Source organism: Paroedura picta, chromosome 8 (genome assembly GCF_049243985.1).
Source record: "Paroedura picta isolate Pp20150507F chromosome 8, Ppicta_v3.0, whole genome shotgun sequence".
NCBI classification, from domain to species: domain Eukaryota; kingdom Metazoa; phylum Chordata; class Lepidosauria; order Squamata; family Gekkonidae; genus Paroedura; species Paroedura picta.
Genome location: NC_135376.1, coordinates 42,850,476 through 42,874,188, shown reverse-complemented (window position 1 = coordinate 42,874,188; position 23,713 = coordinate 42,850,476). Strand labels below are relative to the sequence as shown.

General features: G+C 50.1%; 2 protein-coding genes across 6 annotated transcripts in view; one reads left to right on the top strand and one right to left on the bottom strand.

Moving 5' to 3' along the window:
• The window catches only part of ABCC2 (ATP binding cassette subfamily C member 2), a 30,238-nt gene extending 26,932 nt beyond the window's left edge, over positions 1 to 3,306 (top strand). For both annotated transcript variants that reach the window (XM_077349386.1, XM_077349385.1), the window contains exons 27-32: positions 137 to 238; positions 381 to 524; positions 803 to 961; positions 1,458 to 1,624; positions 1,828 to 2,022; positions 2,697 to 3,306. In XM_077349386.1, coding sequence (XP_077205501.1) covers positions 137 to 238; positions 381 to 524; positions 803 to 961; positions 1,458 to 1,624; positions 1,828 to 2,022; positions 2,697 to 2,826 — 897 coding nt within the window. In that variant the 3' untranslated portion in view covers positions 2,827 to 3,306. The remainder of the gene's footprint in view (positions 1 to 136; positions 239 to 380; positions 525 to 802; positions 962 to 1,457; positions 1,625 to 1,827; positions 2,023 to 2,696) is intronic.
• Positions 3,307 to 3,623: 317 nt separating this feature from the next.
• DNMBP (dynamin binding protein) overlaps positions 3,624 to 23,713 on the bottom strand; it is a 53,035-nt gene continuing 32,945 nt past the window's right edge. For 2 of the 4 annotated variants that reach the window (XM_077349387.1, XM_077349388.1), the window contains 13 exons: positions 12,041 to 12,228; positions 11,606 to 11,705; positions 10,341 to 10,488; positions 10,007 to 10,024; positions 9,245 to 9,444; positions 8,699 to 8,829; positions 8,353 to 8,457; positions 7,386 to 7,514; positions 6,444 to 6,776; positions 5,644 to 5,826; positions 5,254 to 5,452; positions 4,712 to 5,145; positions 3,624 to 4,514 (listed from right to left, as the gene is read on the bottom strand). In XM_077349387.1, coding sequence (XP_077205502.1) covers positions 4,329 to 4,514; positions 4,712 to 5,145; positions 5,254 to 5,452; positions 5,644 to 5,826; positions 6,444 to 6,776; positions 7,386 to 7,514; positions 8,353 to 8,457; positions 8,699 to 8,829; positions 9,245 to 9,444; positions 10,007 to 10,024; positions 10,341 to 10,488; positions 11,606 to 11,705; positions 12,041 to 12,228 — 2,354 coding nt within the window. In that variant the 3' untranslated portion in view covers positions 3,624 to 4,328. Of the gene's footprint in view, positions 4,515 to 4,711; positions 5,146 to 5,253; positions 5,453 to 5,643; positions 5,827 to 6,443; positions 6,777 to 7,385; positions 7,515 to 8,352; positions 8,458 to 8,698; positions 8,830 to 9,244; positions 9,445 to 10,006; positions 10,025 to 10,340; positions 10,489 to 11,605; positions 11,706 to 12,040; positions 12,229 to 14,043; positions 14,388 to 14,450; positions 14,656 to 23,713 lie in introns of those variants that run through there. The other 2 variants (XM_077349390.1, XM_077349389.1) reach the window with 2 other exon arrangements.

Genomic DNA, 23,713 nt, shown 5'->3' with positions numbered 1-23,713 from the left:
AAGTAGCATTTGTCTTGGAACCTGCAGATGCACCCAAGTAGGACACAGTGGCATTCACTGAATAAGCATTTGAGGGCAGGTAGAAGGGCTGGAGAAATAGGGCTGGCATAATAGCCCCTCCTCTCCACTTTTGCAGGTGACCCAGACTCTCAACTGGTTGGTACGGATGACATCGGAGCTGGAGACCAATATTGTAGCAGTAGAGCGAGTACATGAATATTCACAGGTGGCAAGTGAGGTAGGAGGTGCCATGGGGTTTGTAAAGAATACTAAAATATATTGGGAGGGGGAGACTGGAGCAATTTTCCAAAGCTGTGGGAGGGCAGCACCAAAGAAATGTCACCCAGCGTCTTGTCTGATGCCTGTTCTGCCCCGTGCAGGCCCCGTGGGTAACAGCACAGAGACCACCTCCCAACTGGCCCAGCAGAGGGGAGATCAGCATCATGGACTACCGGGTGCGTTACCGGCCTGAGCTGGAGTTGGTGCTTGATGGGATCAACTGTGATATCAAGAGTACCGAGAAGGTGAGGTGCTGCTGGGAAGTATGGCTGCATGAGGGGAGGAGAATCCTGCAGCTGTGGGGAGTCAGTGGCCAAGGCCTGGATCTGCTGGGCTTTACATCTCAAGGACTTCAGAGTGTCCTGGCAACTCAACCACCAGTGGTTCCTTCTGGCCTACGTCACGTGGAAAGTCGGTGAGAACAGGAATAGGTACAGAAGGATGGCCAGCCAGCAGGCTGAATGAATCAGAGACTGGTAGGGGAGGCCTGGTGAACTTACCTGAATCTTTGCGATCTCTTCAGGTTGGTGTTGTGGGCCGAACAGGAGCTGGGAAATCCTCCCTCACAAATTGCCTCTTTCGCATTCTGGAGGCAGCAGGGGGAAAGATCCTGATTGATGGGCTGGATATAGCAACCCTTGGCCTGCATGACCTGCGCCAGAACCTTACCATCATCCCACAGGTGAGTCACTGACTGGGCCTTGATTATTTGTGATTTTGCCGGAGGAGTTGAGCCCTTAAGTTAAATCCTTGCTGGAGCAGTTTCAAGAGTTAGCCAGGCCACTACTCTCAGAGCAAGGTTTCCTTTTGCAATTGCTTATGCTCTGATGCCACAATATACTAGCTCTTTATAATATAGCTCAGTGAAAAAAAGGAACACAGATTGTAGAGGATGCTAAAAGGCCTCTGGCTTCTGTCCCACCTACGCTGCACAATAAAGCTAAGCTGAAGAAGCCAGTGAGTGGACCTTTCCGCATGGCCCGTGAGGTTTTCTGTCTTATAATATCCAGCCTGATAGAGTACTGATGAGCTTGAAATCTTGCAACCCCAAACATCACTGCCTCTCCTACACCAAGTGCCCTTGTAGTGAGATCAAAAGAACAGCCAATCCCTTCCCCCACCTCTCCTAGCTTCTTCTACCTACTTCTTCTACCAACCTTTTACCTCCACACCTGCAGGATCCTGTTCTCTTTTCGGGGACCTTGCGCATGAATTTGGACCCATTTGACCAGTACTCGGATGAGGAAGTCTGGCGTGCTCTGGAGCTAGCTCACCTGAAGCCTTACGTGCACAACCTGCCTGAGGGACTGTCCCATCTAGTGAGCGAAGCTGGAGAGAACATGAGGTATTGGATGGCGAGGGCTTTCATGATGCCCTGCCTTGGCCCTCGGGTGTATCCTCAGCTGTCCTGACTGCACTACTTCATTCCAGGCACAACTGGACTTGACAGCTGGGGAGCACTGGGGATCAATGTTTGCATCAGTCTCCTGCTGGCAGCTGAGCTGCTTTATCCAGGTAGCCTTAGTGATCTCGCTCTTTTACCCACAGTGTGGGACAGAGGCAACTTCTCTGTCTGGCACGAGCCCTCCTTCGTAAATCCAAAATCCTGATTCTGGATGAGGCCACAGCAGCTGTGGACATGGAAACGGATCACTTGATCCAAGAGACTATCCGCACTGAGTTTGCCAGCTGCACCGTGCTCACCATTGCTCATCGACTACACACCATTATGGACAGCAACAGGTATGGGGTTTGAACTGGTCATGCCCAGCAGGCCTGTCCAGGTCTCTGTTCTTACCTGAAAGGGGGGGAGGGAGAGAGAGAGGCCAAAGTTGCCTCCAGACCTGCAGGGGAGTAATTATAGGAAACGAAGCAATGTCACAGTGCTCTAACCTCTCACACCGTAAACTCTGAATTCCCTCTGAACATTCCTAGAACAGAAACAGCACTCTCAGAAACTCAAGTCCCAAAACTTGGGGCTAATTCAAAATGTCATATGCTGACATAGGGCCTTTAAAAATCCATGAGTGGGTTAAGCAGGGTTATTCTCTGACAGGTGAGCAGAAAAACTGCTTCAGCAGGTAGCATGAGGGAATGAACATGTTAGCAACAATTTTAGCACGCACCAACAACATAGTTTGCAAAAAGCGAACTTAAGTTATTGAAAACCCCAAAGGTTTATCTCAGGCAAACAGCTGTATGTTGCAGCTTTTTAGTTGCTTCCCCCCACCCCAAACAAAGAAAACGATTCACTTTGCCCTCGGGGGGGGGGGGTTACCCTCATAGGGTTACTTGAAAATACACAGAATCAGTGGAGTCAGTTTTCTTTGCCACCAATCTAAGAAGGAAGAAAGAGGCAGGGCTGTTTGGGTGCTGACACAGTGGAGGCTCAGATTTCTGCCTCTTCTCTTCTCCAGAGTGATGGTGCTTCAGGCTGGGAAGATTGTGGAATTTAATAACCCAGAGCAGCTGCTTGAAGAAGGAGGCATCTTTGCTAGCATGGCAAAGGATGCTGGTATCACGGGAACCCTGGACACTTCCCTGTAAGAACAAGGCCAGGCTCACTTCAATTGCAGGACTCTGTTGTAGCTGCCCAAGTTACTTTGGAATAACAAACACACCTTATCGGTTGTCAATGGGTACCTGGGCTGTGCTTGCAATTCACGGAGGAGCTCCTGATATCTCAGATGCTGAACCCAAGCCTGGGCTACAGGCACGTCTGGCTCAGAAGATTGCAGCTTTCCTGGAGGCCAGGAAAGAGGTACTGAAGCTATACTTTTAAAGGTACACCTTTCCTTCAAGATGCAGCTCGGAGGATCCTAACTTTTGCTTCCAATTCTGCCTGTTCCATTTCATATGCACTTCCCTTTATTTTTGTGCTTTTTGGAAGTTCCACACCGCTAGTTTGTGTGCTTCTCCACCGAGCCATTCACGTTCACAAAAAGATGGCTTAGGAGTTATTTGGGACTTTTAGAACACTGAAAGGTTGTACAGGAGTGATTATTTAATAAACATAGTTCCAAACAATTTGGTTTTCCCACCTTTTTTCAGGCCCAGATTGTGGGGGTGAGCTGTATGAAAATACAGAGTCTGGCTCTCTCACCCTAGTCATACTGCAAGGCTCGAGAGCGTGCTCTCATTCACGGTTCTTATTCTTAGACAATATTTACTATTCACTCTTCATCCAGTACAAGGTTTTGGGCACTGCTCTCAGTAGCCTCTGTGTTGATGCACTGGTAGCTCAGGCACGTGGCTTGCAGTATATGGGGGGGGGGCGGGGGCGGGGGAGGAGGAAGCAAGCAACGGGGGCCAGGCCGAAAGGGCTCTCTGTACACCAACACAAGTCACTCCCAAAAGAGAAACTTTATTTACAAAACAGCAGCTCAGGAATAGCACTCAGGAGGGAAACTGCACCTCTTGGAGCAGGAATCCCCCAGGACTGATCTCCAAGGGATAAACCAGGTGCAGCCTCATCCTGGCACACAGACTGTGGCATCCAAGGTGAGCACTAGACCCACCTGCACTCTAGCACAGGAGCCCTAATTGCCCCCAAGTAACACTGTGGTGAAGGAAGTCTTGTTCACGGGCCCTCTGGATGCCTCCTCTTTGTTGGCTAGTAGCCAGCACTTATGCCCATGCAACTACGTATCACTGGCTTTAGGGAAACCACACCCTGCCCTCCTGTTACATCCAGGGTGGAAGGATAAGCCAGAGCCCTCCAAGCTGCCTCCTCTCTTGCTAGTTTGCAGCCTTCTTAGTCAAACTGAGACTAAGTGCCCATTCCAAGGGGGCCTGGACATCGCACTGCTGCCTGCTCCCCCTTGCCCAGCTAGGCAATCAGGTTGTGATGCACAGGAGTAAGAGTAGACTTCCTTGGGAACACTTCATTCAACGGCACTGGAAATCTGGTTGGACTCTCAACCAAATGCATTCAGTATGGATGGACCACTAGGGAAAACGGAGCCTGGAGCAAGACTCCTTGCTTTGGTCTTCTGCCTGTTTGCAACAGAGATTTAAGGCATCAGTTTCTGGCTCTGCTAGGTCCCGTCTCACGTGTACTCAGTCTTCCGGATGTAACTGGATGGCACATAGCCCCGCCTCCCGTGTGCCTCTGCCAACCACCACTCCTGATTGCCAGTGATGTCTTCAAACTGTAGGATCCTTAGTCTTTGATTGGCTGTTACACTCAGTTCATTTGAATTCCGACCCTTAAAAGTATAAACAGCATAGTAGACCTGCAAGCAGAAAGACAGACAAGGGAATCCATGACACCGAGGAAGCAAAAAGCTTCATATCCTGTACAGCCCTACTCTGAACCCTGCCAAATGCACTCCCCCCCCCCTCCATCTGCTGTGTTGTCTCCACATGAGGTGGGAGTATGGGTTCAGAGCAGACAGGTATGACTCTGAGCCTGTACATCTTCCCTACTTGCCTGGCTTCCCTTGGACTCGCTGTCCTTCACCCTAGAGCGGCCATCCTCCAGTGAAGGCACTGCCCTCGCCTTGGCCCGTGCTGTGTGTCCGTTGCGGGAGTCAGGGTTACTGTATCGGCGAGATGCTGGGACAACACGGGGTGGCTGAGCAGCTTCCACAGCAGGGCCCATTTGAGGTGGGCAGGCAGCATCCAGCTCAGAAAGCGCTTCAACAGAGCTGTTCATGTCCCCTTGGGAACCAGAGTCCTGTGCAGGCTTCTGTGTGACGCTCCCCGATGCATTGCTTAGCATGCTGCTAAGAGTGCTGCTACCCCGCGATGAGGAGCCACTGTGCTCAGATTCACTGGAGGAATGGCTGCCAACCGAGGCATCTGAGTGGCTGCACCGTGGGTTGTAAGGCTTCAGGAAGGAGCTGTACACAAACCCTTTGGTCACTGCAGGGAGGAGGAAAGGTCATGTTACGAGCACTGTCAGGGAGATGGGCAACAATCCCACAGACAAGGAAGCCCAAGCCCTGCCTGGGGTCAGCAAGCTCTCCTCACCTCCGTTGTCAATGAGCCAGCGGTTCTGACTGCCCATGGGGTCCTTCTTCTTGATGACACCCACCAGGTCACCCTCCAAGAGTGACACGTCCAACTCTTGAGCTGCGTTGAAGTTGCGCTCTGCCTGGAAAAGCTTGTCAGGTGGGTACCGTGCCAACAAGGTTGTGCGTAGATCATCCGACTGCAACATGTAGCTGGGCTAAACAGGGAGAAGACAGTGCCTGTGAAGGGGAGGGATGCGCAGCTACCCTCCCTCCCTCCACTCTCTCATCACTTGCTAGGCCTAGGCTGGCCCTTGCTGAGGCATCGGGCCCAGGCTCCTTCCTAATTGGCCATCCTCTTGGGGACCTCACAGAGGCCAGCTTCCTCCCTCCTCCCCACAAGTCTCACCATGCCCAAGAGCGGCTGTCGTCGTGCTGACTGGCGCTCCAAACTTTTCCTCTCAAAAGGCTTTTTGGCAGGAGAAATGGTCTCCGGGAAGAAGGTGAAGACCTGCAGCTGCTGGAGGACCCGGCTGTGCTCTTCCTGGAAGATGGCAATCAGGTTCCCCTCTCTGCCAACCACTTGTAGCAGCTGGAAATAAGACAGCAACAGAGCCATGAGTGTGCAAGAAGTGTGGAGTTTACCAAAGGTCAGCTAAGCCACACTTGTGTACAAAACAGGCCAGCTGGAAGCCATGCCTCAGTTAAAGCAACCCCTGAGAAAACTCATTAGCCCAGCACCAGGGAGGCCTACTTGAACTTTCTTCCACCAGCAAGTTGGCTCTAATGTTGACAGATACATCCGAGGTGAACCTCATCACTCCAGAGTCTTTGTCTCAACCGGACCTTCCTATTCAGACCCCTGCTGATGTTCCAGCCAACCACCACAAGAGAAACTCAGAGGAGCAACACAAAGATTGGTTCCAGAAACAGCTGCCATTCGAAATATGTATGTAGAGAGGTATGTGAAAGTGGAAGGGAAAAAGCGGCAACAACCCAAAACAACCCCCCCCTCGCCACCCACTTTCACATTGCATTGGATCTACCTAAGGGCATGGTGTTTTCCTCCCACTCTACCATTGTGGATTGTTCACTCAGTGAGAAGAAGAAAACTGCAGCCCTTCTGTCCACAGCTTTTCATAGAAGATTTAAAAAAAACACATCCCCTGAGGCCAAACTCCTAGCTCTCTCCCACTTCTGCGTACTCACTGAGAGCAAAGGCTGGAGTTCCTGCAGAGCCAGGCGCACAAAATCACAGTGGGCCTCAGCATAGCCCCGCAGACAACTAGTGAAGAGCTCCTTAGCGCAGCACTGGAATTTGGGCAGCTCATCCAGCAGCTGAGTGTTCAGGGCCTCATAATTGTTGCGTGCTGACTGCAGCTCTTCCAAGGTCCGCTTGTCCTTAAGCCTCTCGGCGCGCTCTGTGCAAGTGTGGAAGTCCAGGAGCTTGTCGAAACGCTTCTGCACCAACTTCTGGGGCCCGGCAAACATGTTCAGCAGCTGGTTCAGAGGGGTGATCACCAGCCGCTCCGTGCGCTCCTTCTACGAGACGGAAAAGAGCAGCTTCAGACCACGGCTCCATCACTGCTCGTTCTTCCATTAGGGTTTGTACATGCTAAGCAGGAGGCTCACTCTGTAAAATTCCTTTTGGCTCAAACCCTATATAATCTATTCTCGAGAGAGTAAGCCCCACCGCACAACATTCAGCCTGCTTCTAAGTAGACCTGCTTAGCATTGCCCACACTGGTATATTAAAGATGTTGGAATATATATTAATTAACAGTATATTATTTAATAGTATATTAAAGATGTTGGAAGAGCTTCTGTTCTTTCCGTCCTGTTACCCGCCACGAGCCAGTTAGGGGAGTGGCAGGCTATAAATTAAATTCTAAATTAAAAAAATCTCCCTGGATCTTCTGCCAGGCTGCCTTGCAACCATCCTCCCTTTTTATCGCAGCTACTTAAGACACGGCAAGTCTTGTCCAGCTACCAGTAGTCCCATCCTCATCTGGTACAGTCTCCCTCCTCCCCCTTCCCATTTGATGCGGCAGATTCCTTCTCTCAGCTCTTTCTTCTACCGCTTTCTGCAGCAGACAAGGAATCTAAGCCCGAGGAGCAGGAACCTGACAGGAAAGGAGCAAAAACACTCACAAAATCAGAGAAGAGCTGGTCACTGATGAAACGATGGACCTTCTGGAACTGCTCCAGCTCTGCACTGCCCTTCTCCACGCACAAATCCCACATACTCACGGCCGCAGTCACTTTCACACAAGCGGACTCCTGAGGACCAACACACGCAAAAGTCAGCCCCACCACCCCTGCACCTGAGCCCATTTAGAGTCCCACAAGTCTGCGGGAATTTAATCTAGGGGACCCAAGGTGACTGACAGAATTTGGATCCTGGCTTGTTTTTATCCTCACAACAGCCCTTTGAGGTAGTTTAGATCAGTGGTCCCCAACCTTTTTATCACCGGGGACCACTCAACGCTTGACAATTTTACTGAGACCTGGGGAGAGTTTACTCCTCTACTCTCAACCACTGCCCTAACGCTCTCTCATCGCTATGGTAATGCTTAAACATCCCTTCAAAATAAGATACAGACACGCCACAACAAGGAACATAAGGAACATTTTATTTTCATGGAAATTTTAACTCATGACAATGACAAATCAATGGGAACCCTGAGCTTGTTTCTCTGCAATGAGATAGTCCCATCTGGGAGTGATGGGAGACAATGACACCCGAAGTGTGTTGTAAAGGGCCGGGGGGGATGAAGTAAAGGGCCGGGGGAGGGGGGGGAGAAGGCGTCCTTTGGGGCCCACCTCCAATTAGTCAACGGACCACATGTGGTCCGCGGCCCACAGGTTGGGGTTCGCTAGTTTAGATGACCCATTAAGAATCCATGGGCAAGGGGATTCTTAATTGCGTCTCCCAGATCCTCATCCCAGATCCTTATCCATCCCAATGGCCCTAGTCACTATCAGCTCCTAGAAACACAGAAAAACTCCCAACTGAGGCACAAAAATGCTGCACAGATGACGATTGCGGGAGTTCACAACAACTCCACCTGGCCCTCAAAGACAGATCCTCGTCAAGGTCCCCCGCACACTTACTCACCCGGACATGCTGAAGGTAAAGGGAAAGGTCCCGGATGAAAGATTTGATCAGCCGCTCCTGCATCCGGAAATTCTTCTCTGTCTCCTCAAAAGCCTCATCCTTGAGCTGCAATGGAAACAAAATATGTTGACAGGCACTATGGAACTGCCTGAGCACGAAGAAGGGTTGGTTTTTATTACCCTGATTTTCATTGCCCAAAGGAGTCTTATGATCTCCTTCCCTTCCTTTTCCCGCAAGGTAGGTCTGCGAGGTAGGTAGGGCTGAGTGAGAGAAACTGCTCAGTCAGAACAACTCACAGAGGTCAATGGGGTTGATGCACAGCCAGGTAGCCCAAGACCATCTTTACCTGGGGTGCAAAGCCTGTGAGGTGCTTCAAGTGGCTGCTGACCCGGTTGGATTTCTTGATGATGGAGTGGAAGTTCAGCTTGGAGATCTTCTCAAAGAGGCTGTCATCATCTGTCTTCCGGTACTTCATCACTGGAATGGATGTGGCGGGAATGGTACTATCATCACCTTCTAGGCAGCTTCCATCAAGCCAATCACTTTAGTTCCTCCCCTGCCCTCACATCATCACTTGCAAATAAGATCCGCACCATCAGGAGCAGGCATGCCTTAATAGCTGGATACCAACCACATCAATTGCCCTGCCAGTGCAGCATTACTAGGTTAAATTGAAAGGACTTCCTGTCTTTATCATAGAGTTACCATTTCTGGACTGTTCACTTCCTCCATCTTTTCCCAGTGCATGCACACAGCCTCCTCGTGCTGCATCCCGATCCTGCTTGCTCAGGGGCTTCCCTTCTTTTCCATATTTCCCACATGACTGCATCTCCCAGATTCTCCTGCCTCTTCTTCCCCAGGAGTTCACACCTCTCACATCCCCAGCGCTCACCTAGGTCTTTTCGCCGCTTGTACTCATTGATGTTACAGTTGATCTCTTTGACCGCCAGGACGGCAGCTGCCAACGGAGCACGATCAGGATGAGACTCGGGAGTAGCGCTCAGGAGCTCCATCAGCAGCAACGGGTAGCGCATCACCCGCTGCACTGGCTTGATCAGGAAGGAGCCCAGGTCAATGTAGTTGGTGCAACCCCTGGGAAAGGCACAGAGAGTTGGCAAAGGCACGGGGAGACTACAGCATGCCACACCTTCAAAGCCAACATTCGACCAAGCTCCCAAACCCAAGTTGCACCACGTCTGCAGAGTTTCCCCCAAGCAGCACTGCGCATCACAGTCACACAACCTGATGTCATCGCTGTCTTCCACAGATTGCCAAATGCATCCCAAGGTTGCCTTCCTGTGGCTGAGCTGAACCCTCTCAACAACAAAGGGCAACTTCACAAACTCTGCTCCACCCCCAGCCAGGCCTTACTCGGCTCCTTCCCTGACCTGAGCAGGAAGAGGATCACAGCTCTGTGCTTCATTTCTCCAGTCTCCTGGTATATTGCTGCCCTCTTGTCCCACTCCTGCAGGAAGCACAAGCCCCATTCCAAACCCACCGCCCTTTGGTTCTTCCTCGGACACATTTGTACAGTATCATATCTATCTATGGGTGTACAAAATGGGTTCACTGATGTACAGCAGAGGAAAATCAGGCACACAAGAGCTACTGGGAACAGTGGAAAACAGACAAATAGTACAGGAAAACCGCTTACCATTCACTGTAAAGACTCCTGGCAGGCACAGTGCGGGGGGGGGGGGGGAGAGAAAAAGGCAGCCAATTAAAACTATGTTAGTCACTTTGGGAATAAAAGACTAGCGGTTGCTACAGTCTCCACCCCTCACTTACAAAGAGAACGCCTACGCATGACAAGTGGCTGAGGATCAAAATGGGAGAGGGAGAGCACACATGTGGCATCTCCTACCCCAGCCCAGATGGTTGGAGCCGTCCATCCCAACGGGGGATGAGTGTGAAGGACGGAGCATCAGGCCCAACTATCCCCCAGACGTGGGATGGGAAAGGGAGACAGCCCCTACACACCCTCTCACCTGAGGATCTCCAGCGATTCCAGCAAATGCTTCTGCACTCGCTCATCCTTTTCATAGGCCTCCAGGAGGGCAATGGCCTCATCATGGTTCTGACAGTACACTTTATACACATCCTCCAGCTCAGCCCGAAGTGCTAGGAAGGTCGGTCCTTTGGGATGGGAAAGACACACGTCCTTTAGCCACCTGCTCCTTCCTAGGCCCCTCTTACTGAAGCAAGCACCAGGGAAGGGAAGGGAAGGGAAGGGAAGGGAAAGGGAAAGGGAAAGGGAAAGGGAAAGGGAAAGGGAAAGGGAAAGGGAAAGGGAATGGGGAAGGGGAAGGGGAAGGGGAAGGGGAAGGGGAAGGGAAGGGAAGGTGCCCCAGTGGCCAGCAGGGATAGACAGCAACAGCTTCTATAGAACTGGAAGGCGGAGGAACACTTGCATGGACTCATGAACATCTCTGCACATTTCCCTGTCTTCCAGTACAGAATCCTATGATGGGCCTGTCAGTTCTCACTACTGGGATCATCTGCTTAAAAATAAATAATTTTTCACGCTTTATCTTCCACAACAGGGTCACAAAAGGCTGGTAGCTGTCATATTTAGAAGCAAGAAGGAACATTTGTTCCATGCCAAACATGCTAGTGGCCCTGTGTTTTAAAAACCTTCTACAAAGCTTGAATCATCTCTATATATTATTGCTCCAGCAGCTCATATACCAATTCAGGCTGAAGAAAGGGGAATCCATTCTACCATGTTCCCTGCTCAATAAAGAAATGAGAATACATGATGAAGAGCCACGTCAGAGCAGATGCATTAGCTCTAATCACCTGTTCCTAAAACAGAGGAGTGCAGGAAAAGCACAGCCTGAAAATGAGATTCCATCTAGGGCTGCAGTCCTATACTGAATTAGACATTTATGTATTTATTTAGATTAGATTTATATGCCACCCTTCCTTGTGGCTCAGGGCTTAAAGCCACTGATATATATGAATTTAGACATTGGGGTCAGTTGCAAGGGAGCAAAAGAGAGCTGAGAGACTCATCTCTCACCCGGCCATTCTGAAGAGAGAGTTCACAAGTATGGCTCTTCTCCAGACATCAAAGTGGGGCAGGAAGCAAAGGGGTCTCCAGTCAGGTGCTGACATCAAATGGATGGACTGAGGTGGACCTTGTAAAAACAGTGTTGCTTTTTGTGCCTACCCCAACCAGCCTCATTCTCGGGATTTATTTATTCCTGGGTGCAACCACCCCCAAAAGAACAGCTCAGATTGAAGCACATACCAACAGCATCTGCAACTTCCAGGGCATTTAGCAACTGCTTTGAGAAGGCAATTACTCCTTGAATGTTTCCAAACAGCCCCTCACAGTCTACGTGTGGCACCTGTACAGAAGCGAGGAAGTATTAAGGCAAGAAGAACATCTCCAAGTAGATTCACAACCACGGATGTGCTCAGATCATCCCTTCTTGCAAAAACAGGGTACAATTTGATCACTCCCTGAAAACACAAAACTGTGTCAGAGAACACCAATGCATTCTGTGGTATTTGCATCCAGTGACAGCCCAACCTATACACAAAATGCCACTAAGTAATCCGCCACCACCAGCATAAACACACAAGAACACTTGAAAATAACCCACCTATTAACGGAACAGCATTTGCCAACACTCTCGCAATAGTCCACCCCATAACCTGCCGAGCCACACGCCGCACCCACCTGAGCCTCCTGCAGCGGCATCTGCACCTTCTGCACACACATCTCGAGGTCTCGGATATAATCCCTCTCGGTCTGCAGGAGCTCTTCAATGACCTTTGCTCTCTTCTCCAGCATCCTTTTTTCTGGGTTGGGAGTGGAGGCTGCTGCAGCCTCCAGTGATGCCGGCTGGGAGGAAAGCAGGGTCATTTCTGAGAGAGGGAGAGAGAACAGATGGGATTAGGCCAGGGTTTTTGAGCCAGCTGCTCTTTATATGGGAGTAGGGGGTAACTGGAAGTCCACACGTCAAATCCAACCCACAGGGGACCACCAGCTAGCCTGCCACGCTTTCCTCACAGATAAAGGATCCTTTTAGCATGAGACAGCCTCCCGACTGTTGGCTTCAGGGATGAGGAGGAGCTGCCAGGAACACGTGCACTCTGCCACCCACCCATGTTCCCAGCAGTCTCCCTCTCCCAGGACAGGAAACACCCTCGTCTGCAATCTTCAGCCAGAGATGAGTATATTAGCAGCAGTGAGACACTGGGAAGGAGGAGGGAAAGAACCTGCTGCCTTGCCTTTGTGCTCTGCTTGGGATTGGCTACTGGACTGATCTAGCTGATGGCCTCTGCTGCACGGCCCCAAATGCCCTAAGTCAGGGCCAGTTCAGAGGACACCGTCCATGAATCATATGGGACAAGGAGGCCTGCCAGGTGGGAACTCCCTGCTTATCAAACACATGGTGGAAAGAATCTATGAATTACAGCATCAGTACCGGACTAAGCCAAGTAATACTACTGAAGAAACTCATTGTGGAAAATCTGCTCTGAATCAGAGAAAAAAAATATAGGCTCAGTTATCCTTTCAAGGAGCTCCTCAGCTATATGATATCAAAACAATGAAGGCAAAAGATACACAACATCCTCTCATCATAAACAATAATGACTATGGGAGCTCCAAAAGCTCTTAGCAAGTCCATGCAACAACAACAACAACAAAAACAGCAAAAGTGAGTACAGAGAACCTCAGCCTGTCAGGAGGTATTCTAATACTAGCTCCTGCCCTGATTGTTACTCGCAACAATTGAGTTATCACCTGTGATTGCTGGGAACAGGAAACTGAATCGGATGGATCACTGACGTAACTACTACTGGTTAGGCCACTCCTGTGCCTAGAAATGTTTATCACATGCTGAAATCTGGCATAACTCACTGTCCAGGACATACAGACAGAATGTGAACGTTGGCATAAACATGCAAGGATAACACCATACCCGGGCCCACTTCATGTCGAGGCAAACAGTAAAAGTGCAGAGAAGCTACCTTTCATCACAAAGAGCGAAAGAACAAAAGTACATGTGGGGTGGAGAAGATTTGGGGACTACCAAAATACTCCCAGAGGAGTGGCTGTGCTGTGCTCCTCCCTGCTAAAACAACAACAAAGAGATCGGCCAACATCTGAAAATCTAGCAAAAATATTGTGCTGCGATCTCTCCTAAGCTACAACCTAGTTCCGGCAGGGGCATGCAGGACTCTGGAAGATGAGAAGCACGAAAGCTTCACACAGGAGACCTTCCCAGCCAGCCCGTCCTCCCCAACCAGAGGGGCCGCATTCCAGGCCCCCCCCCGCTTAGACCCCCCACGACCGACCGGGAAGGGGCGTGGCTCTGGCTTCACAAGGAATTCCCGGCAAGTGCAGCTTTACAACCCCGGGAGGGGGGAGAGCCCCCCCTCCTATGCGCTGCACCTCTGCGCAGCATCCCCCGCACCCCGGTTCCTCGCCAAGCTGAGCCGCCCCCACCGCTACTCTGTCCGCGAGCACCCGAACAAAGTTTTGAGTCCAGGAACACCCGAGTTTTATTCTGGGAATAAGCTTTCCGTGCGCGCGCACACTTCCTCAGATCCAGCGGCATCTCCATTGCGTGTGCGCACACGAAAGTTGACACCTTGAATAAAACTTTTGTGGGTCAACACGGTGCGGCCGGACTCCAATTTGTTCTGCGGCTTGCGACCCGCGCGGCGACCCACCTGCCTCTATCTTCATGAGAGCGGCCGGTAAGGGTCCTGGGGGCAGCCGGACCAAACTGCACCCCCCTGCCCCCGCTCCGCACACGGCGCCGCTCTCCGGGGTATTAGCATCTCAATAGACGCGCGAGAGAGCGGCCGATCAGAGCCAAAGCCCGGAGCTGGATATCCGTGGAGGAGGAGCCCCCTTAGGCGACACTCCGTCCCTCCAGCCGGAAGAGCCCCGACGGGCCCTGGCGCCGCGGAGAGCGATGCTGCCTGCAGGCGGACCACGGGCTCATACCGCGCTTGCTGGGCTGCAAGACCGAGCCGGCAGAGGAGAACGGGGGAAACCCGGGCGAGGCCTTGCGCATCCCCCGGAAGCCTGGCGGGGCTTACACGACGCAACACGGCGAAAAGGCACGGCCAACCTGGCCCTGTTTCCCGAAGCCAGAGAAGCGCGTTGCCCAATCCATGCAAATCTCTGCGAAATCTGGGGCACGAGGGCGAGACTGCTCGGCCGGCCGCTCTCTGCGCCCGACCTAACCGGCCCACGAAAGCCGATGCCGCCCAACCCGCGGGGGCTCGTGGTCGCTCCGTGAGGGGCGCTGCCTGGTTTTCTCTCCCACCTGCTGCTGTCTGGCCCAGGCCAGCCCCCTGGCTCAGGTTCACAGGCAGATTCCTGGGGCCCAGCAACCCCCCCCCCCAACACCCGCTCTGGCATTTCCAAGGGATTTGTTCTTGCAAAGAGAAAAAAGACGGCTCCCCCTTCCGCTCCCCCGAGGCATTCCTTAGGGAATTTTTCAGAGATTTGTTCCCATCCTCTCCACCACTGGCGAGCGAGAGAGAGACGCACTTTGTGTAACCTTCAGCGAACGGGCGGCTCACAACGGTGTAGCAAATGCCAGTCGCCTGGGGTACATTCCCACGATCATTTTAAAAATGCCGCATCGAGAGACATACAGAGCAAGCTTCTCTCCGCCGCCGTTAATTGCTTGGCATTTCTTCCACCCTCTCATGCAGACTGCAAGGACGAGTCTGCTCTTCTCGGACACATTGCACAAATGTGGCTGAACTTCCCTCGCTTTCTTGCTGCGATATCAAGATGCGCTACAACCAAACCATTAGACTTTCCGGGGAGCTGGGAACACAGTTATTAAAAAACAACACCAACTAAGAATGAATTCATCTCAATGGGGACACACCACTGCAGGGTTGGTTTGGTTTTTTTTTTTTTTTTTGCCAGCTTTCACTATACTGCCCACGTGCACTGAATTTTGATGAGGTGGGTCAATTGCGCATTCTCTGATAGCAGCTTGGTTGTGGTCTCCCATGTGCGGATCCTGGTCAGCGTGCATTTGCATTCTTACTCCCACTCCCAGTGACGAACACTTTGGCAGTCAGAGACACACATGCCCTTTCAACCCAGATCCCATTGTGCACAGTGAGGCACTCTGAACTGCTAGTGCATCATTTTACAAAAGTGCAACAAAGGACTGGAGAAGGTCATTATGGAGAACAGAAAATGCAAAGCAATAGAGCCTGATAGTGGCGCTGTGTATTCCTCCAGGACCGCTCTTAGGCCACACTCACTCAAGGACTGCTCCTTGCCCACTATGCTCTCCCCCCACCCATCCTCAGAACATAAGAAAAGGGGGAGACTCTTGTAGCCTGGCATTCAATGCTCCCCACAGATTGGCCAATGATGGTCCTGGAGGGAGGGGGAAGGGGGAAGGGGCGGGGCCCCTGCCAGCCCTGTACACAGCTCTGCTTCCCAACCATATTCTGCAGGATTGTGCCCCTTCTGGGGTTTCTCAAAGCCTGAAGAGTGTTTCAGAGGTTTCTCAATGATCAAAAAGTTTAGAGGCTGCATTAAGCCATCATAGCCATACTTCCATTAACTACATTTATATTCCCACTCCCACCTCTAGTGACCAACACTTTTGGGCAGCCTCAGACTCACTCCTGCCCTTTCAGTCTGAAATGTTAATGCATCAGTGGCCTTCGCTACAGCTTGTAGCAGTGAATTCTGTAATTCCATTAAGTGTTGTATAAAGAAACATTTCTTTTGTAAATTCTAAATCTACAATTGGTCAGTTTCCCTGGATGACTTCAGTTCTGGTATCCTGAGAGTAGAAAAAGAGAGCAACCATAAGTAAGTCCCTGTTTATTTAATGAGGCTCACTTCCAAGACACACAAGCGTCTTACTTGGGTTTCCCCCATTCCAGTTGTGTGATATTTTTTAAAGAGTAGGCACAACAGGACTGGTCTCCATACTAAACTTGCATCTTGCACCAGGCACGATCTGTTCCCACGGCTTTATACTGCAGGCTAAGAAATCTCATTCTCCCCTGAGAGATGCTGACTTATGAGATTATCTTCTTCTGCATTCCATTCAGTGTTAAAGTTGCAGCACTGGGCAGAGTTGCTACGTGTCTGATAAGCACAGAGTTATCTCACCAGCAGCAAAAGAAACATTTTATAGAAGACGCACAGAGAGAAAGAGAGTCCATGTCCTGGAGCAGGGACCAAAAACCACCACAGCTCTGCTTTAAGATACAGGATCTTAGAGCATTTCAGTTTTTTATCCGGGACCAGTTGAGTTTGTGCTAGTTAGTTTGGAAGGAAAAACCCACCTTCCCAGATGTGCCAATGAACAACATTCCTCCTTTCAAACATTTGGGATTCCCAGCCACTGTCATGGTTTAAGAGAAACATCAGTCATGTGCAAGTCCAAAATATCTAGCAAAGGTTGCTATCTTTGTGCTAGGGGGGCTTCTAGGCTTGTTATAGCTTTGTTGCACTGTAAGTATTCCACATTAAGGATGGCAAAATTGCACTAGTTAATTTTTTTTTTGCTTGCTACGTTGCTGTTCAAAGCACAGAGCATCTATTAGCTCAAAGGTCAGGACCTCTACATCGATTTCCTCTCCCAACTGTTCCTATTCAGAGAAACCACAACATAGAGCCCCACAGATGTTATGGAGGCCAGGTGTGCTTTCCATCCTCCTCTCTCCCCAATGCAACATGTGACTGAACCCCTCCAATAGAAGCTATGGGAAGAATGAGGCTGCTCTGCATGTGGAAACATTAAGGCCATGACTCCAGTGTCTTCTTATCAAAGCTCTGTACTACCCACAGTTCTGTGACCAGGCAAAAATACAAGGACTTTCCCCATCACTGAATGTATGTATTTTTTTCTGGGGGGGGGGCAACTTCTCTAAAATAATTGTCCATTATGCAGTGATTAATGACACAGGTGCCCGTTGGTGGGAAATGTGACAACATTACTTTTTAGCTTCTGGCTCAAAGCCACGGAAGTCGAACTCCAGTCCAGTCCAAAGGCCTGGCTTTAACAGGTTCGTCTTCATCATAAATCTGTCAATAGTATCTATACATTGTTATCCCATCACACCTCTCAGCAGAGCACTATACCTTATTTCCCTGTGAGGCAGGTTAGATGGAGGGAGGGAGACAGACAGACAGACTTGGCCCTGGGTCCACAGATGAGCTTCAATGGCCAAGTGAGGGTTGGTATTCAATTCTCCCAAGTCCTAATCCAGCCCCCAAAAGTCTCACATGGCAAAGTCCTGACCTGTCTACAGATACTGATTCCAGCCCTGGATTTGTTGTTTGCTTCATTTTAATTTATATCCTGCCTTCCTCCCCAGTGGGGCCCCAAAGTGGCTAGCATAGTTCTCTCAGCCATTTTATCCTCCTAACAACCCTGGGAGGTAGATTAGGCAGGGAGGGTGTGGCAAGTCTCCCACCAAGTGTCCATGGTGCAGTGGGGATTCAAACTGGGTTCTCCAAGATCCAAGTCTAACTCTCTACCCTCTACAGCAGGGGTAGTCAACCTGTGGTCCTCCAAATGTTCATGGACTACAATGAGCTCCTGCCAGCAAATGCTAGCAGGGGCTCATGGGAATTGTAGTCCATGAACATCTGGAGGACCACAGGTTGACTACCCCTGCTCTATAGCAACAGGATCTCTACTGTGGACGGGAGAATTTCCACCTCTTATTGGGAGCCCAGAACGATTCCACCAGAAAAGAAAAAAGACAGCTTGCCTAGTCCCCAACATAGCGTCCTGGGGCTAGAGAGGCCTCCCCTCAAAGGCCCAGGAAAAGGATCTAGCAGTTCTGTTTGTCCAGTGACCAACTCCCAGCCCCCTTCCTCAAGCACACCCCACCCGCTTCTTTTTCTTAAGCATCCAATAGCAAGTGGGCTGTGTGTTAGATCCGAGCCAAGAAGGTGTGGCCCTCGCTGGAATGTGCACACGAGGCCATAAGATACGCAAGTAACCAGAAACAATGTGACGGCCAGACCAAGTAAAGGCTGCCTCCACAGACAAAAACTCCCAGGGTTCCAGCCCAGGGCATGGAAGCCACAGCCTAGAAAATGGACATTCCATTGGTGTGACATACAATCTGCCTCGGTTTCCAGCTGAAAGCAGGTTTCTGTTCCAAACCTTGAGCCATTTTCTGCCTGTCAGCACCAGAGCCAATGAGGAGACAAAGAAAACCGACTCACTCCTGTGGGAGGCAACCAGAGGAACAAGTAGACTGGCAAACAGATAAGTGGGTTGGCCAGCCTGTGACTCAGGCCAGCCTGTGACTTCTTTCCGCTTCCATCACTGGTGTTTTTAATCATAAGAACGTAAACAGAGAGCGTAGGCCCAGCAGACGCTAGGAACCTCTGTCCTTTTATGGAATCTCTGTTCAGATCATAGGGGATACTTGCCCCTTTCTCCATTTGTGCCAGATCCATTTCTGCAAGATCTAAGAATGCTTTTGTGATTGCAGCATGCCAGATATGATAGCCAGTGTGGTGTAGCAGTTAGAATTTTAGAATAGGATCTTGGAGACCCAAGCTGAAATCCGCATTCTGCCATGAAAGCTTGATGGGGGACCTTGGGCTACATACTCTCAGCCTAACCTGCTTTGGGTTCCCATTGGGAAAATGAAATTAATCAATAAATGAAGTAAATAATATTGCCATTTGAACATACGAGGCTGCCTAAGTCAGAACATTGCTGATGTGAACACTTCAGAAGCGCCATCCTAAGGGAGAGCAACGGAAGCAGTGACTGAAGTGACACGGCACAGTGGGGAGACAAAGGAAGGAGTGAGTAGAGAGGACAAAGCCCTTCCGCCTTTCCTTCTTGCCGCTGTTGCCTCAGGCCAGTCACCAGCCATCACCACCACCTCTGCTTCTGTGGCAGGGCTCTGTTGGTTCTCTCGCCACCTCTCCCGCCACCCCCACTGTAGAAGGAAAAGGGAGGGGGGCTCCATTGGCAACTTAAGGTGGTAAGGGGAAGGGGGGACACCAGGGCATTTACATCCACCTTTCCTCGGCAAATCAGATCCTTGCAACTTTTTTCCATCTAGCTGGTCAACTCTTACAGGCAGTGGTTCTCAAGAAGAAATAGAAGGAGAAGGAGAGAAGAAGAGAAGAAGAGAAGAAGAAGAGTTGGTTCTTATATGCCGCTTTTCTCTACCCGAAAGAGTCTCAAAGCATCTTACAATCTCCTTCCTTTCCTGTCCTCACTGTGATGTAGGTGAGGCTGAGAGAGCCCTAATATTACTGCTCAGTCAGAACAGCTTTATCAGTGCTGTGGCGAGCCCAAGTTCACCCAGCTGGCTGCGTGTGGAGGAGCAGGGAATCAAACCCAGCTCACCAGATTATAAATCAGCGTTCCTAACCACTACACCAAGCTAACCAGAACTCCATGGCTATGCAGATCTATCCATGAGCTCTGATAAATGCCTAGGTAGAACCTAGGATGTTTGCAAACACACAAAGCACGCACTCTTCCACTGAGCCACAGCCTTGTAAAGAAAGTGAGAGACAATCGAGAAAAGTTAATCCCCACATTCCCGGGTCGGCTTAAACCAATCTATCTTTTGGTTAACAGGTCAATGATCTAGCAAACTGCTCTGAGGAGATGAGACAACTTCTCAATATGGTTTTCATACACTTTGATTTCTATGTTTTTAAAAAACGAATGTTATCAAGTTCCCAGGGGCTCATGGGAATTGTAGTCCATGGACATCTGGAGGGCCGCAATTTGACTACCCCTGTCTTACATGCTCCCAATAACAGGTGAGTTTTGAACTAAGTCTCCAAACCTTCTTCGAAGGCAGCCTCACATTCTGCAGTGCAGTAGCTCAGGTTGGAAATGACTAGGACATGTTTCTTGGTGCTCAGATTATTCTTTCCTGGGAATGGCTGCAGCTGGCACAGCCTAAATGGGTGGGAGATCCATGGCAACAGTTAGGGCTCCATAGCAATATGGCTCCAAACACAGCCCTAAACAGGACGCTCGATCTTGCCGGAGGATGCTACACCATCCAGCTTCAATTCTCACATCACTCAGATTCTCACCACTGGTATCTCCAACTATGAAATTTTTCCAACAACTCACCTGCTTCCACTGAAAAGAAGAAATTTAAAAAAGTGCCAGCAACAATCCACATAATGGCCGGAGTGACAGCTGGTGAGCCTGGGGGCCAGGCCCTGGCCACCACACTGCCTCTGCCTCCTCCACCTGTCAGCACTTCTGAGCACAGGGGTGGGCTCGGAGGTCAGGCAGCAGTAGCGCAGCAAATGGAGCTGGGCTCTGGGGCTCACCAGCTGCCGCCCCTCGCTCTTCAAGGCTACCCACACTCTGCTGAGGGCGAGGACAGCCTCAGAGGACAGGCAGTGGTGGAGGATGACGAGGCCCAGAGCAGAGCTCCGTTCGCTGCTACCCCTCATCCTCTAAGGATGCCCATGCTCTCCTGAGGGTGCAGGCAATCTTGGAGGGCAGACGGCAGTACGGTGAACAGGGCTCGTCTCTCAGTCTAGCCGTCGTTGCTTTTTTCCGAGGCTGCCCATGCTCTCCTGAAGGCGGAGGTGGCCTCTGAGGATGAGCAGCTGTGGTGGCTGGTGAGGCTCACAGCTGAGCCCCATTCAGTGCTCCTGCTGAGGCCACCAGAGCTTTCCTGGGGGTGTGGGCAGCCTCGGAGGACCGGCGGCAGCAGCAGCCTGGCAAGCGGGGCTCAACTGCCACTGCTGCTTGTTCTTTGAGGCCGGCCGTGCTCTCCACCTACTGGTGCAGTCCCTGGGGGTGGGACTATGGACATCATGTCGGTTTAAGGGGCTGTGCCAGTAGATGTTTCCACATCAACAAGCTGTCCTCAGCATGACCGGTGGTAACTCACTCCAAATATCCTGCCACCTTCCCAAGGCAGTTTCATATGGATGTTAAAACTGTGGTGATCGAGAAAGGAATGAGCAAACTTATGCTCAATCCATACAAAACAAGAGCTGGTGATGGAGGGTAGCAAGACTGGCTGGATGTGGAAATCCCTGTTCTATATGGAGCTGAAATGTCCCCAAGGATCAGGTTTGCCCCATGAGGGTACTTGTGGTTGCTCATCTATCATCTGGTGCTAGTGAAAAATGCTGTCAAGTCACAGCTGACTTATGGAAACCCTGTGCGGTTTTCAAGGCAAGAGATGTTCAGAGGTGGTTGGCCATTGCCTGCCTCTATATCATGACCCTGATAATCCTTGGAGGTCTCCAATCCAAATACGCGCCAGGGCTGACTCTTCTTAGCTCTGTAGATCTGATGACGTCAGGCCAACCTAGGCTGTCCAGGTCTAAAATGCTTTTGTCAGCCTTTGGTTGATACACCAGCAGCTCCTTCTACAGGAACATAGAATGTAAACCCCTGTCATTCATAGTAACTTTCAGATTGGGCTGCTATAGTGCCCTCCACTTGGAGCTGCCCTTGAATACTATTCAGAGACTAACACTATTCAAATTGCTTTTGCCCATTTTTTGGCTAGAATGTGGTGATAAGAACCTGTCATATCTGGTTGACAACATCACCTAGCTTACAACCACCACTCTGCTTCCAGACCCAACCATAAACTGTCTGGATGTGGAATGATGCAAACAGTATCTTCCATTTATATTAATACCCTTGTGCTTTAAGAACTTGCTCCAGCTTATTTATTGTGGCTAGTGAATGCAAAGTTAGTAAGGCCTTTTCCGTGATTGCCCTAATACTGTACACCCAGAGGGGTTGTGTTTGGCCTTCTGCTTGCCTTTTCTAAATAACGGGAAAAATCCTTTATGATTCCAAAAGATATTAAAAGCATTAATGGTAGCAAAAGCAACCCAGAGGCCCTGGACAGCCAGCTGTCATACTCCCTCAGCCCTTGTGCAGCATAGACAAAAGCAACCAAGGTGACCAAGTAACGTTCCAAAGTCTGCAGCCACAAAACAAGGGTCCAGATAATCAGATTCATGCACAATTCTCCACAATCATTTTCCCAAGCGCAGCAAATTCGAAGCCATCTTGTAATTACTGAGACTTGAATATGACAGCAGAAAGAAGAGAATGTCAGAGCACAATGATTTTGTTTTTGAACAAGGGCCTTATTATACCCCTCCCCCTTCCCGAGGGAATTACGACCCCTTGATGGCTGGAAAACTCCCCTGTCTTTCAAAGGGACAAATATATTACAAATACATTATGCAGGCCCTGTGCTCCTTTCCTTTAATGTTACAGGCAGAGGCCATATTTGTATGTTATTGGACATTGAACTCTTGTTGCAATATAGCAATCATTTGAGTGGGATTTCTGCTGTGTAGGCAAGACAATCTAGTTGCAAATGGTTGCTAAAGCACAACATAGCACAGTACCCACCGGTGCATGGATGCTGCCGGAGAAACAATGCTGCTACAGTGTTGAATATGAGGAGAGTGAGACCAATCTGGAGTTTTATGAGCTAAAACTTTAACTAGATTAGAAACAGCCAGAGGGTGGCAGTGCTTCAGAGGTCTAAACAGAAACCTGATGTGGGATTAGGGCTTGAGTTGCATGTTTTTAGAAGTATGCTTGCTGCCAATAGGCTCTGTGGGTATATAGATCACACAGACAGATCTCCCATAAACTAGACCCTGAGGATCAAGGGATCACATCACAATATAATTAATGTTCATTAACTTATTTGGACCTACTTCAGATCACTCAGGCGCTACTGAAGATATGTGAACAGAGAGACAAGGGAGCATTAAACTTGGGTCTGAAAGATTAAAGCATCAACTTCCACTCATATAAAAAAAAAACCCTGCCAACAAGGGTTACACCTGTTTGCTCACAGGAAGAACCAAGGCCTGCCTTTCCCCCCTCAAGCAATATGACTAAGATGCGACTAAGCTCTGCAAATACTGTAATGGAAAGAATAGTACTTCAGGCTCCTAAGCACCGGGTTGTTTGGCTAAAGAACAAGATAAGTTTGGGAGACTCCATGACAAGAAAAATGTACGCTGGGAGCACATGAATTTATAACCATCCTGGAGGGAGAAGCAGAGCACAACCAATTGCAAGGACAGTCTAGGTTCCACTCCCTCTACCTCTGGGTTGCACTCGGGGCAGTCCAAGGTGGGGTCCTAGAAAGCAAAATGCGCAGGGATCCAGGGATCCACATGAGGCTTAGCCTTACTCGAAGCAAAGGCTGATGCCAAAGCACCCCCCCCCCACATACACACACACATACAAACCCACACACTTGTCAGTACAGAACTGGTTTTGATCCCTCCATAGATAAAAGAGCCAACTGCACTGCCAGAGAGACCCTCTAGGAAGCTCTAAGACAGACACGCCCAACGTGGACGAGTCTCATTGTCTCTATGTGA